General features: G+C 39.9%; 1 protein-coding gene across 1 annotated transcript in view; it reads left to right on the forward strand.

The window, feature by feature from the left end:
* Window positions 1-732: 732 nt before the first annotated feature.
* pappab (pregnancy-associated plasma protein A, pappalysin 1b) overlaps window positions 733-18,340 on the forward strand; it is a gene marked incomplete at its 3' end in the record, with an annotated part of 110,031 nt that continues 92,423 nt past the window's right edge. The window contains exons 1-2 of the mRNA XM_084115092.1: window positions 733-1,267; window positions 6,629-7,700. Coding sequence (XP_083971218.1) covers window positions 886-1,267; window positions 6,629-7,700 — 1,454 coding nt within the window. The 5' untranslated portion in view covers window positions 733-885. The remainder of the gene's footprint in view (window positions 1,268-6,628; window positions 7,701-18,340) is intronic.

Raw genomic sequence — 18,340 nt, forward strand, 5'->3', positions numbered from 1 at the left:
TTGTGGACAAAGGAAAGAACAATACAAACATTTAACGTGCCTGAGCATATTTTTGTGTTTTCTTGTGGTTTTATTAAGAGTTCATCGTGTAGCCGCTAGAGGGTTCTCAACGCAGCGGTGCGCAAAATAAAAACACCGTCCCGGTTCAGATATAAGCACTGAGAAACACAACAGCGAGCAGAGCAGGTTACCTTCGACTCCTGTCAGAATGAACCCAGCTATTCGCACTATGCCTTCGGCCAAATAAAAACAGTGTGACGTAACGACGAGTTGCCTGAAACATGTAGTATTATGTTTGACAAATCATATCTTTGTATTTCCATTCGTACGAGACAAGACCGGGAATATTATGTGTTATTTGAACTTATGCTACGCGAATTCCTCTGAAGAAATTCATGCCGGGCGGTCTTGCCAGTGACCCCGTTCAAATACTCACACATGTACGCCTATAGAGTTGTGCATGTGATATGTTTAAGAAACGCGTTTTTACCAAGTTTATTTGAAATGCGGATGAAGAAAAAAGTGAAAGGGAAATGATTTTGACCTCTCCACACTGATTGATTACTCAGTCATCCATGCAGTTTAATGGGATCCATTCAATTGGGAAGGTGGAGCACTTGGATGAATTAACATATTCCTTTCCCCCCTCAATCTGTGTTGAAGTGTCTTTGAAAGGGGCAAGGAAAGGGGGTCGTGGCTTAACATTATAAAGGAAAAAAAAAATAAGACAGCATTGCCGTCTTGGTTGGTGTTGAATACGCGTCTTGACAGGCTTTTGTAAAAGCAAAAGACCGGGAAAGATCTCCAAAGACGAGCGCTATTTAGTATTTTTAAATAATCAAATCCCCTATCCATTGACAAAAAATCTCTTCTCTCCACTTGAAAATGAAACTTTTGCCCATTTACACTTGGCTCCTATGCCTTTTGCTTTTTATCGTGTGCTTGGGATCTGAGTGTGGGACTCCACGGCGAATTGCAAGGTCTAAAAGAGACTTGGTACGCATCAGGGAAGCCAGAAGTACCTTCCCAGGAGCTTGTGCCACACGCCTGCCTCGGGGCAAACGCTCACTTCCCGGGATAGATCGGCGCTCCCCTCGCCTGTCACAGGCGGGGGAAAACAGCCCAGGTCGGCGGAGGGCTGTTTACTTTACCGGTCGAGGAGACCAACTGCGTCTGAAACCCAATGCAGAGGTGCCAAGGGGTAATTTCACCCTGGAAATGTGGATGAAACCTGAGGGTGGGCAGCGCTCTCCAGCTGTTATCGGAGGTTTGATTTGCTTAATTATGACTTGCATTATATTCACTGCAGACATCATTTCATAGTGTAAGTGTAGCATGCCTGCGCTTCATAAATCACCTCCAGCTTTCGAATAGTTGCATAAACACTTGCCACTAACACTTCTTTATATCACTTTGACTATTTATGAGCATGTAGCCTACTGAGAATAGTTCACAATAACTGACCTCTCCAAAGACGGCATATGGAGATGCGCCTTTGCTGTTGTTTACTAGCAAAAACTCTCATGGTTTTTGCATGCGATTGGCAGGTTATCGCCACCCAACTTTTGGTTGCATCTTGTAGTTTTAACGTTGCTGATTTAAATTGCGTTTCTTGTTATCAGTCTTTGGACGGTTCGTTGTAGCCTAATATCGAGAGAAGCAATTGCAATACCCAAATATGTTGGTTTGATGTTTAAGTCTGTTACGAATGGCGTTTTAAGAATTGTATTTGTTTATTTATTTTTATTTTCATTTATTTTTTATTTTTTTTACATCTTTAAAACGGCAAAGTGTCTGCGAGAAAATTGCGATAGCGGCGTAGTCTGTAGATTTTTCTCTATGATGCTGTATATGATTAAATGTCTGTGTCAGAAATCGCTTAAACAAATACGTCATCCCTTTGATGCATAGGCTACTGTGCTTCTTACGTGCGCTGCTCTGCACTAAATAGGCTACTACATATACACCCTATACCAAACTGACATTACAGCGGATTCTTATTTTTCTTTAGTCATAATGTATGCTTATTCTTAATTGTGTGTTTTATTTTTAAAAAATGTGTTTTTCAAGTATGTATTTCCCACTAACGAAGCGCTTATAGTTTATAATCGAATAACAAAATTCGTACGTTTATTTTTCTTGAAAAATATCTACTTAAGCACATTACGCATTATTCTTATGAGGATGGAGTAGCATATGTGGGCGTGTTAGTTGCTCGGTTGTATTTTTTTTCTTTTTTTTTCTTCAAACAAATCTATGTGATTTCTTTTTTCCCCTCATCCCTTCTCCAGCCAACAGAGAGCGTAATACCCGTGGAGTCGGTTTATGAATCCCGCGTGCACCCTATGAACCTCTATAACACGCAGTTTTGTGGGAACATAAACGAAAATGTACTGTAATGACACAAATCAAATCATTCTTATTATGTCTCTAAAATGCTTGGGGTCACTAAAAGTATAAATAAAAAGCAAAGCCACGTGTAGTTGTTGAAAATGTATGTAAATTAATAGATTTGTTAGCTGTAATTACCAGGCACCCTGGTCTCTAGTTTCTCTAAAATGCCATTAGAAATCTACAACAGAACCACAGTGCTTAGTCTGTATTTTCACAAACACCGCATGTTTATGCTTATAGAAATTAAATTTAAAAAGTAGATTTTTAAAAAAAAAACATTACAAGATTAAAATTGTATAAATAATGAAATAAATCATTCTTAATTAATGAGACATGGACATGCAATTCAGTGGTAGATTTCAAGATGTATTATTTCAATTGCAAATCATAGACTCGGGACACTGAAAATGAATGTTATTGCATACAGTTGGGTACATTGTCTTTAAATAAGCTTTATATCTCCAGAGAGCTGCATGTTAATGGATTGATTGAATACATCTTGTCAGTGAGTCATCTAAAATTAGTCCACTCCTCTGTCCTCACAATGATCTTCTTAGTCACAGTAACATTAAGAAGCAACGAGGGGGCGCTGGCAGAGTTTATATAGCTTCTCCTACTGCGCATCAAATACAGATGTTCAGCAAATTTCGCTTTAAACAAAGCATTAAATGTTTGTGGTCCATGCAACTAAGTTGTGACCATCAGACTGACTGTTAGGTTTTAACCCACAAATATGCTTTATTTGTAATCAGGAGTCTTCAGGTATAGGAATAAGAGAAGGGAATGCTTTAAGTGTCAGTCCAGATGGAGGAAGCTATAAAATTAGTGCCTTGTCCATCCTTTCTTCAAGTGGTTTTGTTATTGCTTCTTCTTATAAAGATATTACAGTCCTTGCCACAAAACATCATGGAATAGACTCGGCAGTGCAGTCAATCAGATCCTCAGATGCAAGAACGCTGAGCGCACAGAGAGGCACTGAGCCTATTCTCAGACAGATGCCTTTTTTACTAGAAGTTTTACAGCATGTCTGCTGACGTTAAGCGGCGGCAACTGTTCATCTGAAATTTTACACAGTCTGATTTTAAATAGAAATGTTTACACTTAATTTTTTCTTTCATTGTTGTCTTTGAGGTCTTATAGTACACAGTGGGATGGGATATTTTATGGCACATTACAATAAATTAATAAGCACCTCATAAAACTGTCAATAGCACCACTTAGGGTTTGTAATGATGGCCATAAAAATGTAAATATTCAATTATCATGTTACCAAACAGGATGATTTATGTTTGTCTAATGTTGTTGTTAACAGGTATTTTGTGTTTCTGTAATGGTAATAGATCCTTTAGGAGGTTTATAAAGATGTGAATTAATATATATATATATATATAATACAACTGTTAATAAATAAAAAATATATTATATAATAATAAAAAAATATATATAAAATATGCATGTGTAATAACAGTTTGTCTTGCATGAGGTAAAATATAATAAATACATAAAAATACTGCAATCTATTTTGTTTATTTTACTTGAGAAGGATATACTGACCCCATAACTTAAAACTAGTCTAAAAATTAATTATAGCCTTAAATGTTTTAATAAAGGTCTATAGACAGTACAGGTGTATATAAACATTTCTAAACAGTTGCTGCGCTTTCATTTCGTAATGCTCACTTTGTAGTGCTCTGTCCATGGTGCTGGATACTGAGATTGAATGAATTCAAAATGGATGCTTTCATGAAATATTGGAAAGGATTACAAGGTACCCCATATTCGGCACAAGGAGCCAACTGCATTCATTTCCAAAATGTAATTTTTCAATGACTGGATTGATTTCATTAAGTTAATTCGCAAAGCAAGCAACATTATATTTGTGTGCAGGACTTTTCCCCCACTCTGTTTATCATACATTAGTTATTTAATGCATTATCTTTAAACTATTTAAAGCTGTGGGCTGTTGTTTTTAATGACATCTCTATGGTGATCAATATAAAATTAGCATTCTCTAGAGTTTCCATCCATCCATCCATTCATTGAACCCCCATCACTCTCCCTACACTGAGCCCCTTGCATGTCTAAAGTTCGGGGCTGGCAAGAATCGTACCTGTTTGTTATTTCCAACTTAGTGGTCTCATTCCAGGATTTCACAGATTGTAATTTCCTCAGTTTTATGGCACAATTTATTTTTATAGATGCTGGCAGTGGTTCTGCTGGCAGCCTAGAAGTGAGAGGGAACTACATGCTCCTGTCTGCTCTTAAGTAAGGCGCTACCGAATGAATGATCTCTTTAAAGTGGTCAATCCTAGCGGTCAAAAGATCCTCTTGCTTTCAGCTTCACTTAAGGGGTTTTAAGCAATTCCATCCAAATGCATTTCCCTGTTGCAGAGGCATGTGTAAATTTGGAGTTATGCTGCATATTGTGCGTACTGAAGTAGTAATGTGGTATAGTAATATTTTCCTCTGCTACCCTGGTAACGCTTTACTGCTTATTCGCCCTAACTGAGTTTCACCAATTACCTCTAACAAACACTGCTGTGGGAGATGAGAGATTTCCTCATGCAGAAGACTTAATGAGGGTCACTAGATCTTCACTTTCTGTCTTTGACTTCAGGTTTCATTGCTCAGCAAACTTACTGGATTAAGCAAGCACTGCTGTGTGGATTTGTAGGGCTTTTTGGTTAAACTTTAGAGTTAAAATTTTAGAATATGCACTGTATCTGATTTCTGCAGTGTTGAAGTACAATGATTCAAATTAAATCCTCTTTTACGCACTCTGGATGATTATGAAGGACGCGTACCCATTAAATGTAAGAATACGTTTCCTTCTGGAGCTCAGCATATGGTTTCCAAATGAAACAGGAAGAAAGGGTTTTAGAGCCCCAATCATAATACGCACTGTGCCGAAAAAAGGACCATTTTTGATTTCAAACATCCCTACTGTTGAGGCACATTTCAAGAAAATAGACTGAAAATTCAAGTAACCTTTGCTCTGTTGATACAAGACCACACTGTCTGGGCCTGATTGCTAGCAGATGCTTCCTCGTAGGCCTGTAGTCCTTGGACTGGACCGTTGCAACGATTTGATCATGGGAACCACTGTGTGTTCCCCACTTTTCTGGACAAACACATAGTTTTTCGTCACTCTCCGCATCAGGCTGCGGTAACTTACGCGTTGTTGCGTCAGTCAGTTTGCTGAATTACTACTGTGCACCTTTTATTATACTTCAGGATAAATCAATATCTGCTAATTGTGTCTCTTGACCAGTAAATATCAGTACTGATAAAAGATACAAGTTTAAAAGAACATGCAATTGAAAAGCTAATTTAAATCTAAATAAAAAGTTTTAGTATTTAGGGAAATTAAAAAAATAATAATAATAATAATAATGAAAAATGTTAAATATTTAAACAAATTGGAAAGACATTGATACTTTTATTCAGCAAGCATGCATTCAATTGGTCAAAAGTAAAGACTTTTAATTTTTTATTTCAAATAAATGCTGTTCTTTTCAACGTTTTATCAAAGAATCCTGAAAAAAATGTTCCACAAAATTATTAAGCAGTTAAGAAAGTTATAAGAAATGTTTCTTGAGAACAAATCAGTATATTAGAATGATTTCTGAAGGATCACGTGACACTGAAGACTGGAGTAATGATGCTGGAAATTCAGCTTTGCCATCACAGGAATAGATTACATTTTCAAATATATTAAACAAGAAAAATTGTAAAGATATTTCACAATATTACTATATTTTTTCTGTATTTTTTCTGTACTCCAAATTTTGAACAAAATTGTAAAAAAAAATTGTAAACTAATTTTGAAATAAAGTCTTGAAATAAAGTAACAAAATGATGAAAATTAATACTAAATATGTAAAATTCTGCTCTAATTTTAGGTCACTTACTAATCAAATTAGTGGCATTGATCATGTGACTATTGAAGCTCAAGATGTTTTTGGATCCATCTTAAATCATGCTGGTGAACATGATCATCAGGTTTTACACAAATTTGTGGAGTTCATGCTATTGAGTACTGTCATTAAAGCATAAGAAACAAAAGAATTACTGAGACATTCTGAAATCTTTTCCCATTTTCACTCAAATAGTTTTGCTGATAATATATGTTATGAAAAAATTACGTAAAAAAAAAAAAAAAAAACGTTTATTTTGGACCCCACTGTTCTTAATCTGCTTATTCATGAATCTAATGCATGTCATTTTATCGCAGGTCTCTATGATAAATGTTTCTACGCGTCCAGTGATAGAGGATGGTTGTTTGGCATCAAAGCAGTCAGTGACCAAGCCAACCGTGACCCTCGCTTCTTCTTCTCCCTCAAGACGGACCGAGCCCACAAGCTCACCACGATTACCTCCAATGCACCTTACACTCCCAACCAATGGTCACACGTCGCAGTGACCTACAACGGTCTCTTTATGAAGCTGTACGTTAACGGGGCACAGGTTGCTGTAAGCCGAGACCAATCTGGTGAGATTTTCAGCCCACTTACCAAGAAGTGCAAGGTGCTAATGATCGGTGGCAATGCGCTGAACCACAACTACAGGGGTACAATGGAACGCTTGAGCTTGTGGCATCGGGCTCTGACTCAACGTGAGATCATTAGATACATGGATCACAGTTTGGGTCAGTTTGGTGACCTCTCTCAGCTAGTCATCCATGAGAACTTTGAGAACATGTCAAGAAGGTGGCTCACGATGAAAGATGGTAGCTTCCCCCGGTTGGAGCACTCGGACCGAAGCCTGACGGCTGACCTCAGTGACACCGCACTGAAACCTCCACCTTGCGGACAGACTGTATGTGACAACGTGGAGGTGATTACAAACTACTACCAGCTCTGGAGCTTTCGCAAGCCCAAGACTGTGCGCTATCGAGTGATAAACGTTTACGATGATGACGGACGCTGGCCGACGATTACCGAACACCAGATTAACCTTCAGCACCAGCACTTGAACAACGCTTTCCGCGTCTACAACATTTCCTGGGAACGAACCGTTCACAACGTCTACAACTCGTCATTACGTAACCGCCTAATACTGGCCAACTGTGATATCAGCAAAGTGGGCGATGAAGAGTGTGATCCAGAATGTAACCATACCCTTACGGGATTCGACGCCGGATACTGTAAGAGGCAAATCGCTCGCTGTCCCGAATACAAGCAGGGGAATGGGGTTTGTGACCCAGAGTGTAACTGGGACAATTTCTATTACGATCATGGGGACTGCTGCAACCCTAACACCACTGATGTCACGAAGACCTGCTTTAATCCTGCGTCACCCCTCAGGTAATTCACAAACTGCTATTTCAAACCTATTCAGTGGCAAACACAGAATACAGATGAATTAGTTACATAATGCATTAATCATGCAAATATTAGACTATGGGCCAGATTTACTAACAGCTCTCACACTAATTTGCCCTGTTTAGTAAATCTGGCCCTAAATCATGGGCAAAAATCAACCCTGTTAAGCATGACATATAAAATAATAGTCAGAAATATTTGTTTATTTTCTGATTATGAAACCTTTGCAAAAAAATATTTTTTTTTAAATGTAAAAAAAAGTCTCATATTTAGTACATAAGGCTTTTATGGCTCACATAGTTTGATTTAGGAGAATATGGAGCTATAATCGAGGAGGAAAAAATGTAAACAAATTTATTCAGAGATGAAAACAGAAAATTATGCAATTTGGAGCAGTTGCTGATATATAGCTAAAAAGTAAGATGCAATGTTGTAATGTAAATCAATGAGATCTTTATAACAGTATTGCAGACTACTAACATAAACTCCATATAAATGTCAGTTATCACTTTATATCTCCCAATAATATGTCTTAGTAGGATGATATTTAACTGCTTACTTTTATGATCCAAGCTCTGTAGTTTTTATGCATACCACGACCAGAAGGGGGGCATTTTTAGAATTATACTAAAAGTCCTTTTACTTGCTAAAAAGTATAAAGGTCAATCAGACGACAGAAGGCATGTAGTAGATTGTGTACAACAGGGTTTTCAGCAAAGTTTTGATCCTGTTCATAATTTAGAGGCTTCAGAAATTTGTGTTTCAAATTGATCCTGTAGGCTTTACAGTAGGCGTTTTTCACCCAACATGTATTAATTAAAAAACAACAACTTTAAAATGCAATTCATACATACAATGATTACCTCTTCTATGATGAGCATGTTTTTAATTTCTGAATTTAGATTTTTTTTTTTCTCCTTTACTTTTTTTAGGCATAAAGTAAAACAGTGTTAAAAAAGAGTGATAACTGTCCTGATATCATTATAAAGAAAAAAAGGCCTCATTAAAATAAATAAATTGGAATTACCTTTTTATATTGTAAAATGACATGTGGTGTGACTCCTTTTACTTGAAGAATTTTTTTTAACCTTTTTGAAAATATGAATGTGTCAAATCTGTATTCAAGGTATATCGAAAATGTTACTTTTTCCTTGATGGTTACACCACATGACATTTTTAGAGTCATGTAATAAATGTTATTTTCAAAACCATATGAATCCAACATGAATGGCACAACTGGATTGGTCCCTTTCTTTATCTTTAGACACTCTTATTTGTCATTGAACCTTGTACAACAGTTCTTTCTTCTTCTTTTGAAGCTCAAGGTTAGAAGTTCATACCTGTTTAAAGATTTTGGAAGGGAACTCCAGGGCACTATAATTTTCATTCCTATGTGTGAATCTTTCAGCTATTTGAATTCCGTTCCATCAATGCATTATGGCGTGACGTCTTGAAAACATCTTACTGTTTAACCGGAGTCACGAGTTCTGGAGCATGAATCAACGTATACAGGGATGGATGCAGTTTGAGGGACAATAAAACACCATGAAGGATGAGTCTCTGCCCTATGGTTTGGTGCGCACCGTTTGGTGTGTCTGTACTAGTGAGTTTCAGGCCTGTGCTTTTGTGTTTCATGTATCCCCGGAGTCCGTTTTGGCACTGATTCAGAGCTCAGCAACCAATCACGTTTTCTCTGTGGGTGAAATTAACTACTCTCGTGGCGACCAGATGTGAAGACTGAGGAGATTCTAGACATAGTTCTCCTTTTTTGTAAGCTTATAAAAGTTATTTGATAGAGAGTAAGTGGGAATGGAAACTATGTCCCCCTGGACAAGCAGGGGAGCCAATCACAGCTTAAAGCAGAATCTCCAACACTATTACTTACAGCATTAGAGACTCTTCTGGGAGTCCTGCTCAGGAAAAAGAACCTTCCAGAAATATGTTGAGGTTGTGGGGGCACTGGATACTGTTAGGGTAAAGCACTGTATTTGTTCTCTAGATGGTGGGACAAACCAAAGATCTCTTTTCCGCTCTTCTCCTTTCTCAGCAAAGGTTCCTGTAACTGTTTTGTGACATACATTGAGGTTTAGAAGTCTGAGACTACTATGACAATCTGGGATTCAAAATTGGATTTAAATCTGGAAATAAACAAAGCTTTAGAATTTTGAAAAAAGTAAACAAAGAAACATTATGAATAAATGTTATAGTAAATATAAATATTTAAGATTCACCACTCACCAATCAAATAAGTAATTGATCACTCAAATCAGACTGGAGAACATGATCATCCGGAAGTGCTGTCCCTAAAGCAAAAGGGACAATACTAAAACCTTCTGAAATTAATGTTGCTTTTTCAATACAACTTTTCACTCAAATCATGCTGATAATATACGTAATTTGTTATAAATGTAATAAATGAAGCATTTTCACAGGTGGACTCTTTTGAAACCCACTTTATGTCTGCAGCAGATTCTTGAAAGCAAACCCGCTGATTATCATTTAGTGCAGTTTAGTGTATTTAATCAGAATAAACAAGGACATTTAAGGACAACTAGGGATCTGTGCCAGATTTAAAAAAAAAAAGAAAGTAAGTCATGTCAAGGTCCAAGTCCAAGATGAAAGTTTTATTCTCTGGAAACAGTAACTGAATAGGGTTGAATGATTGCATATTTAATATCTGTAAATCGGAACGAATTAAATATAAAAGGCATCACTTACCTTTCAGATGTTCTATAAATTAAAATAGCCTATAGGTTCCAGGTTCATAACCTCATTGCATTGTGGAACCGCTCGTAAATTACATAATCATATTGCTTCCTGTCCGTCTGTGGTTACAGATCCTTAGTTTACTGTAGTTGTTTTTTGGTTGCTGTAATTGCAGTTTGTCCTGTTGATGTTTGTGTGTTAGATGTGACTAGAGCCTGTGGTCAAGCGGAGAGCACTCCAACTTGTTTGTTGCTTGTTTTGATTTGATTATGGTATGTCTGGAGAGCTTTGCCGAAGGCTGCATAACGAAGTGATTTGACATTCCTTTTTGATTGTACAAGAATGCATGAACAAAGAGTTGTGCAAGAACAGAACAATGAAATAAAATGCTGTGGTGAATAGGCTATGTTTTTGCCTACAAATCATGCAGATGTCAACTTTAAAATCTAAAAAAGCCATTTTCAACAGTCCTTTTAATTAATAAGTTTAAAAATGTCAGGGTTTTATTAATCCTGTTTTTTCATATCTGTATTGTTTCTGTAATGTATGTGATATATTGAATTGGGTTTAGCTAATAATAACTTTAACTTTATGCTTTAATCTTAAAAAAAAGTCAGTTACAGGTTGCTATTATAACATAGTGTTAGTTGTAACCAGACTCGGACTCGAGCCGCATTTTAATAGACTTCAGACTTGACTCGGACTCGACCTGAAATGACTTCAGACTTGACATGACTCGACAAATAAAAAAAAACCTCAAGTCTTTTATCATTAACTACTACTACATATATATTTCATTACGTGTCATGTAGGTCGGACCCTTGTAATAGAATTTGATTACGTATGTCTGTGTATTGCACGTAAACTCCAAAATGTCATAAGAATCGACACCGTAATTTTTTATGAGACATCGTATCCACAAAGGTTAGTCACATTAACACACACACTCTCAGAAAAAAAGGCAGAAAAGCTGCCACTGGAACGGTACCCTTTAAAAGGTTCTAATATGTACCATTTAGGTACTAATATGTACACTTTTGGTACCGATATGTACATTTGAGGTACTAATATGCACTCTTTACATACAAAGGTGAACTTTTTGAAATGGTACTGCCCCAGTGACAGCTTTTGCACCTTTTTTCCTGAGAGTGTAGCTAGCTATACTGTGCTGTAGCTGCATGGCTCATTTGGAAAAATCTAGCCTTTAAACCTGTTTTATCAATCTTTTCGTAGTAGATGCATCTTTTCTCTCTCTTAATGTGTCTATGAGAGAGATAGAACGAGGTTGTGCTGCTTAATATTTTTGTGAAAACGATGATAGATTTTTTCAGGATTCTTTGATGAATCGAAAGTTCAGAAGAACAGCATTTATTTGAAAAATAAATGTTTTGTTATATTATACATGCCTTTACCATCACTTTTGATCAATTTAATGCATCATTGCAGAATTAAAATATAAATTTAATTATTGCCTGATTACACAACGTTGTGTGGCTGTAAACAAAAATGGATGGCAGCGGTGTAACAAAATCGACAATTGCCGGAAACCTAGCAATGACAAAAACGTCTCCTGGTTCCCTGATAGAGAATGACGCCCTGCGTGATTGCGTCGTGAAGCACATGTATAATCAGTCCAATCGAAAGACGAGACGTCATAGGCGGGTGATGTCATCGACCAGGAAACTATAAAGCACACCTGAAACCAGACCGCGTTAGCTTCTGGTAAGCCTAAAGCAAGTCGATCAGGGCATGCAGGAGGTATGGCAGGCGAACGCAGCGTCTCGTTCCCTATCCCTGAGACGGTCCCTTTCAAGGGAACTCGAGCTGCGTTTGAGACGCTGTGGGAACCCCATACCCACTATGCCATAATACCAAATGCTCGTTCTGTGTGAAGTCCTTGCGCACACTAAGAAGCAAGCAACCTAGCCCCAGGAGTGGAGAGATCTATATCATAAAATCTGACAAATGTATGTGGTGAGGACCAGCCCGCCGCATTACAAATATCCTGAAGAGAAACCCGAAATTAAAGCCTTAGAGGCAGCCATACTCCTCGTAGAATGGGCCCGAACAGCCAAGGGTGAAGGCTGACCGGCCGCTTCATAAGCAAGTGAGACAGCCTCAACTACCCACTTGCTCATTACCTGTTTAGATGCAGGGCAACCTTCCTTAGGTGACCCGAAGCAGAAAAATAATTGCTCTGATTTATGCCACAGGGCAGCTCTGTGAACGTAAGCATCCAAAGCCCGAATGGGACATAACAGATTTTCCTGATCTGGTGTATTAAATGGTGGAGGATAAAAGGCCTGCAGCACTATTGGGCCTGCAACATTAGTAGGGACCTTAGGGATGTAACCCGGTCTAGGGTGAAGAAATGCCTTCACCATACCAGGTGCAAATTCCAAACATGAAGGAGCAACCGACAAGGCTTGCAAATCTCCAATTCTCTTGATAGAAGAAATAGCGAGAAGAAATAAAGTTTTTAGAGTGAGGAACTTTTCTGAAACCTCTTCAATGGGCTCCAAGGGAGCCAAAGCCAGACCCTCAAGTACAATGGCCAAATCCCAAGCCGGTGCTCTAGAGTGCAATGCAGGTCTCAACCTCAATGTACCACGGAGAAAACGAATAATCAGAGGATCTCTCCCAAGAGAAGTGCCCCCCAGAGGGGTGTGGAAGGCTGATATAGCCGCCACATATATTTTTAAGGTAGAAGGGGATAATCCAGCAGAGAAACGGTCTTGGTGACATCTAGGTGACATTCACCACACCAGGCAGAGAATAATTTCCATTTCAGTGCATAAAGTTTTCTCGTAGAAGTTGCTCTGGAATGTAGAATGGTCTCAATGACCTCAGTCGAGAGACCGGATTCTATAAGCCGGGCCCCCTCAGAGGCCAGGCCCACAGTTTCCACAACTCTGGATGAGGGTGAAATATTGTGCCCCCTTGCTTGGGACAGTAGGTCCCTCCTGACCGGAATCACCATGGGAGAGCCGTCTAGAAGGGACACTAGGTCCGAGAACCACACTCGGGCCGGCCAGTAAGGGGCTACTAATAGTAGATGGGCCCCTTCCCGGCGAACCCTCTCCAGAACACCCGGAAGCATGGATATCGGGGGAATATCAGCCTCGGCCACACCTGCACCATCGCATCCAGTCCGAGAGGAGCTGGGTGCGTAAGGGAGAACCACATGGGACAATGGGTTGTCTCTGATGATGCGAACAGGTCGACTTGAGCTTGACCAAATTTCTCCCAAAGGAGCTCCACCACCTCGGTGTGAAGTCTCCACTCCCCGGGCCTCAGTCCCTGTCTCGACAGGATATCCGCTCCCAGATTCTGATGCCCCTGAATATATACTGCCCTGAGTGACAGCAATTTCCCCTGGGCCCATAGGAGGATCTGATGGGCCTGCTTGCATAGGTGACGTGACCTAGGATGGTTGATATAGGAGACCACCGATGTGTTGTCCGTGCGGACAAGCACATGGTGACCTCTCAGGTCTGGCAGGAAATATTTGAGTGCTCGAAATACCGCCATCATTTCTAGCCGATTTATGTGCCAAGAACATTGATGGTCAAGACCTTTCACTGAGCGGCCACTCATGACCACCCCCCCATTCCGTGAGGGAAGCATCCGTCGATAGCATTACACGTCGACAAGAAGACCCCAGCACTGGGCCCTGGGCGAGGAACCAAGGTTTCTTCCACATGACCAAGGCACGTAGGCATCGCCGCATGACCTTGATCGTGCAAAACGGATTTCCCCTCTGAGAAACCCCTTGGTCCTGAGCCACCACTGCAGAGGTCTCATGTACAGAAGGCCAAAAGTGATTACATTGGACGCAGCTGCCATGAGCCCCAACAGTTTCTGAAACTGTTTCACAGTGAGTGACTGGCCTAGTTTTACCCCCTTTACGGCTGTGAGAATCGCAGAAATACTTGCAGGAGACAGACGTGCTTGCACTGTTGTCGAATCCCATATTACACCCAGAAAAGTGGTCCTCTGTGCTGGGAGGAGCACACTCTTTTTGGCGTTGAGCCGCAACCCCAATCTCTTAATGTGAGACAGAACGACATCTTGATGCCAAACTGCCATCTGCTCGGACTGAGCTAGAATCAACCAATCGTTGATTTAATTTAATACGCGAATGCCCTGGAGTCTCAGAGAAGCCAGAGCTGCATCCACGCATTTTGTAAAGGTGCGGGGTGATAAACCTAGGCTGAAGGGAAGAACCCGATACTGGTATGCTTCGCCCCCGAAAGCGAACCTCAGGAACTTCCTGTGATGAGGATGGATAGATACATGGAAGTACGCGTCCCTCAAGTCTATTGTGACAAACCAGTCCTCGGACTGAATCTGTGATACAATCTGTTTGAGTGTAAGCATTCTGAACTTGAGTTTCTGAACTCTGCTGTTTAATTGATGCAGATCTAGAATAGGACGCAACCCCCCATCCTTCTTTGGAACGGCTGTAAAACCCTGACTCTCTGCTGGGAGGAGAAACCCTTTCTATAGCTCCTTTTTGTAGAAGCGTCAGTACTTCCTGCTCCATAACCAGAGCCTGCTTGGAGTCCACCACTGTGGGAAGGACCCCTTGAAATCCGGGCGGACGAGAACCGAACTGAATTCTGTAACCCATTTCTATTATATGCAGGACCCACTGAGAAATATTTGGTAGTAGTTTCCACGCTGCCATAAATTCTGCTAAGGGAACCAGTCTCTCAAGACTGGCCTCTGCATTTGGTTGAACAGCCCTGAAGCGGCGAACCAGCAGGGAACAACCGAACTGACCGTTCTACGACCCTCCTCGGAGGATCGTATGGGGACGCTGACACCTCGTTGCCCTGAAACGGCGAACCGGCAGGGAACAACCGAAGTGGAAGCGCTGCGACTCTCCTCAGAAAATCACCCCCCCAGAGGGCGCAGAGGAGGAACGATTTCTCGAAATCGTCCCTCCCCGGAGGGGACCACCCTCAGAAGCCTGACAACCTTGGCGTCAGGACTTCTTCTTAGTCCAAGCTCTCTTAGAGATGACAGTCCTCAGATCTTGCCTACCCCTAACAGGCTTAGACTGCGACCGCCACCCAGGTTCCCCAGATTGGCGACGCTCTGTTTCTGTTGCACTCTGTGCTGTGAGGAGCTCGTAGACGGCCGAGACTGCTCAGATTTAATATTCATATTTAATATTCATATATTTAATATCTCGGGGACATTGGACCGGCGAGGAAGAAACCTCTGGAACGCCGCAGATTGTTTTTTCGTTTCTTGAAACCTATCGATGACACAATTTATAGCGTCGCCGACTTGTAGGCAAAAGCGGCGCTTCCAGAAGAACAGACCTATCTCTATCTTTAATATCTGAAAGATTTAACCAAAGATGACGTTCCGTGGCCACCAGGGCTGCCATAGAACGGCCCACAGATTTGGCTGTCTCCTTGGTGGCCCGGAGAGATATATCATGCGTGACACAATTCTCGAATTGCATCAGCGCTAACTTTCTCACAATTGTCCATATCCTTCAGCAGGTCAGCCTGGTATGCTTGTAGAATAGACATGGTGTATAAGCATGCCGCGGCTTGACCTGCTGCTGAATACGCTTTACCCACCAGCGAAGATGTAGCTTTTAAAGGCTTGGTGGGTAACGTTGGGGCTTTCAGTGATGACGCTGATTCGGGGGAGAGATAGCTCGCAAGCGTCTCTTCCGCCCGAGGCATTGTCATATAACCATAGTGTGATATATCCTTAATATTACTATAGTTGGATGTTCGTGGGTTATGCACTCTGAAAGACACCGGTTTATTCCACGATTTCGACACCTCGGTGTGGAGATCGGGAAAAAACGGGAGTTCCCAACGAGGAGGTCGTGATCTAGATGGCAAATATCACTTTCTAGATTCGGTTTCAGCATCATCGGCTGGCCAGTCAATATTTAATTTAGCTACAGCATGAGTCAAGACCTCTAATAGCTCCTCATCAACAGAGGTATGAGCTGGCGAAGACTCATAATCCCCTGGTGAGAAACTATGGTAGACAAGACGGTATAAAAAACAAGACGAGTCAAAAAAAAAAAAAATGAGTCAAGTCAGTATAATTGCATGAGTCAAGACCAGTATTTGGCTCGTTTTCAAGCACTTGAGACGAGCTCTCAGTGTCAAAAAGATAGTGACATCATCAGTGCTTTAATAGCTAGCTGTTAGCTACCATATGTCGATTTTATAAAAACCGGAATGTTTCAGGAGTAAATTCAATTGATTTGTGTTTGCCAATCATATAAATAACTGAACTATCTGTGTATGGAACTGGATTAAGTGCTCAGTCTGGCAGTGATGCCAGTATTTAGCTTCAGGGCAGGGCTTTCGCTGATCACTGATGATTCAAAGGTCACAACAACTTCAAGAGAGGAAAGAAAATGCATAAAGTAGCTTTCCTTACAGCATATCTCAAGTGCATACTTGTTTGTCTCAGAGTAGTCAAAGGTATGTTGTACCGCTGTGCACTCTCTTTGCCCCCTGCTTTGTCCTTGAAAAGGGGATCCAACTCAAAAAAATAAGAGGATCTCTATTAGCAGTGAAACTTCATTCTGTGACATAATCTAAGTCACTTGGCTTGTAAACTAAGCTGGCTAATAGCTGGTTACCTTATCAAGGATTTGGACGCTCTTAGCACCTTTTTTTCCTCTGGAGGCTTGAGAAACCTCAAGCCTACAGAAGTGGCAACCTAAAAAAAGAGATTGAGATCTGTCTCCCTATTCATCGCATGCAATGGCACACACACATCGGCACACAACCACAAGGTCCAACCCCTAGTGTTTAGAAGTAGGTTTGGATAAATTGTTAAGCCCTGGGGACAGAAGGATTTCCTCTTTTTAAACTGCAGCAATTAAGTAGTCCTTTAACATGCCACTGTGAGACCAGCTGATTCATTTGTGTGAGGAGGCCTTTTCACTGGGGACTTCCACTCCATCACATTAGCATCACTGGACACACACAACCTTATTCAATTTCAAAGAGATAGTTTCAGTTGTATTTCAAACATATTTGTCTCCTAAAATAATGCGAGGCATTCATAAGAACCAAATAACGCTGATGCTTTGTTGCAGCGTCTCTGTTTGTGTGTCTGGCTTTCCGCATCAAATGTGATGGTACACAACTTATGTTGAGTCAGCATGAATGTAGTCCTGAGGATACAGCTCTCAATGTTTTTCAGCCTTTAATAGTCGATACATATCTCTTTATTTATGTATTTGCTCTGAAATGGCTCAAAGGGCTGTTTTTTTATTTTTTTATCAGAATAATAATAATTTTGAAACAGCTACTGTTGCCACATACGTTTACAATGTTTAATGTATAGCACAAAATATCTGATTAAAAATAACCAAGGCATATTTTTCCACAGTGTATTTTTCTGAGCTTCTAAGGGGACCTTGGAGGTGGGGAAAAAATAGATGGGATGAAAAATTATATGACAGTGCTTTTGCGTTCGCTCACCAAACTTTTGCATTCTCTTGTGAAAGTGTTGAGTTCCCCAGAGAAACTTTGGGATTGTTCGCAAAAACACTAAATGCGAAAGTTTTGTGAGATAACAAATATTGAGATGATTTATGGTGATTCATTACAGCGGACCTTTTGAACTGTTTCGCGGAAAATAATTTAATTATTTATTAAAGGCTCAGCAGTATTTTTTCAAATATAATGTAAAGTTTTAGTAAAATGAAAAAAAAAAAAAAAAAAAAAAAGTATTTTGTTTGTTCCAAATTAGCAATATTTCTGAGAGTGAAAAATTGTGAAAGTAATTTAACAAATTACATAATCTGGAAGTAATGGAGGATTTAGGAATATATAGTTCATAATGTTTATGTTTATGTTTATATATATATATATATATATATATTTATTTATATTTATATATATATATATATATAT

The sequence above is a fragment of the Abramis brama genome, assembly GCF_963993115.1.
Source record: "Abramis brama genome assembly, chromosome: 5".
NCBI classification, from domain to species: Eukaryota; Metazoa; Chordata; class Actinopteri; order Cypriniformes; family Leuciscidae; genus Abramis; species Abramis brama.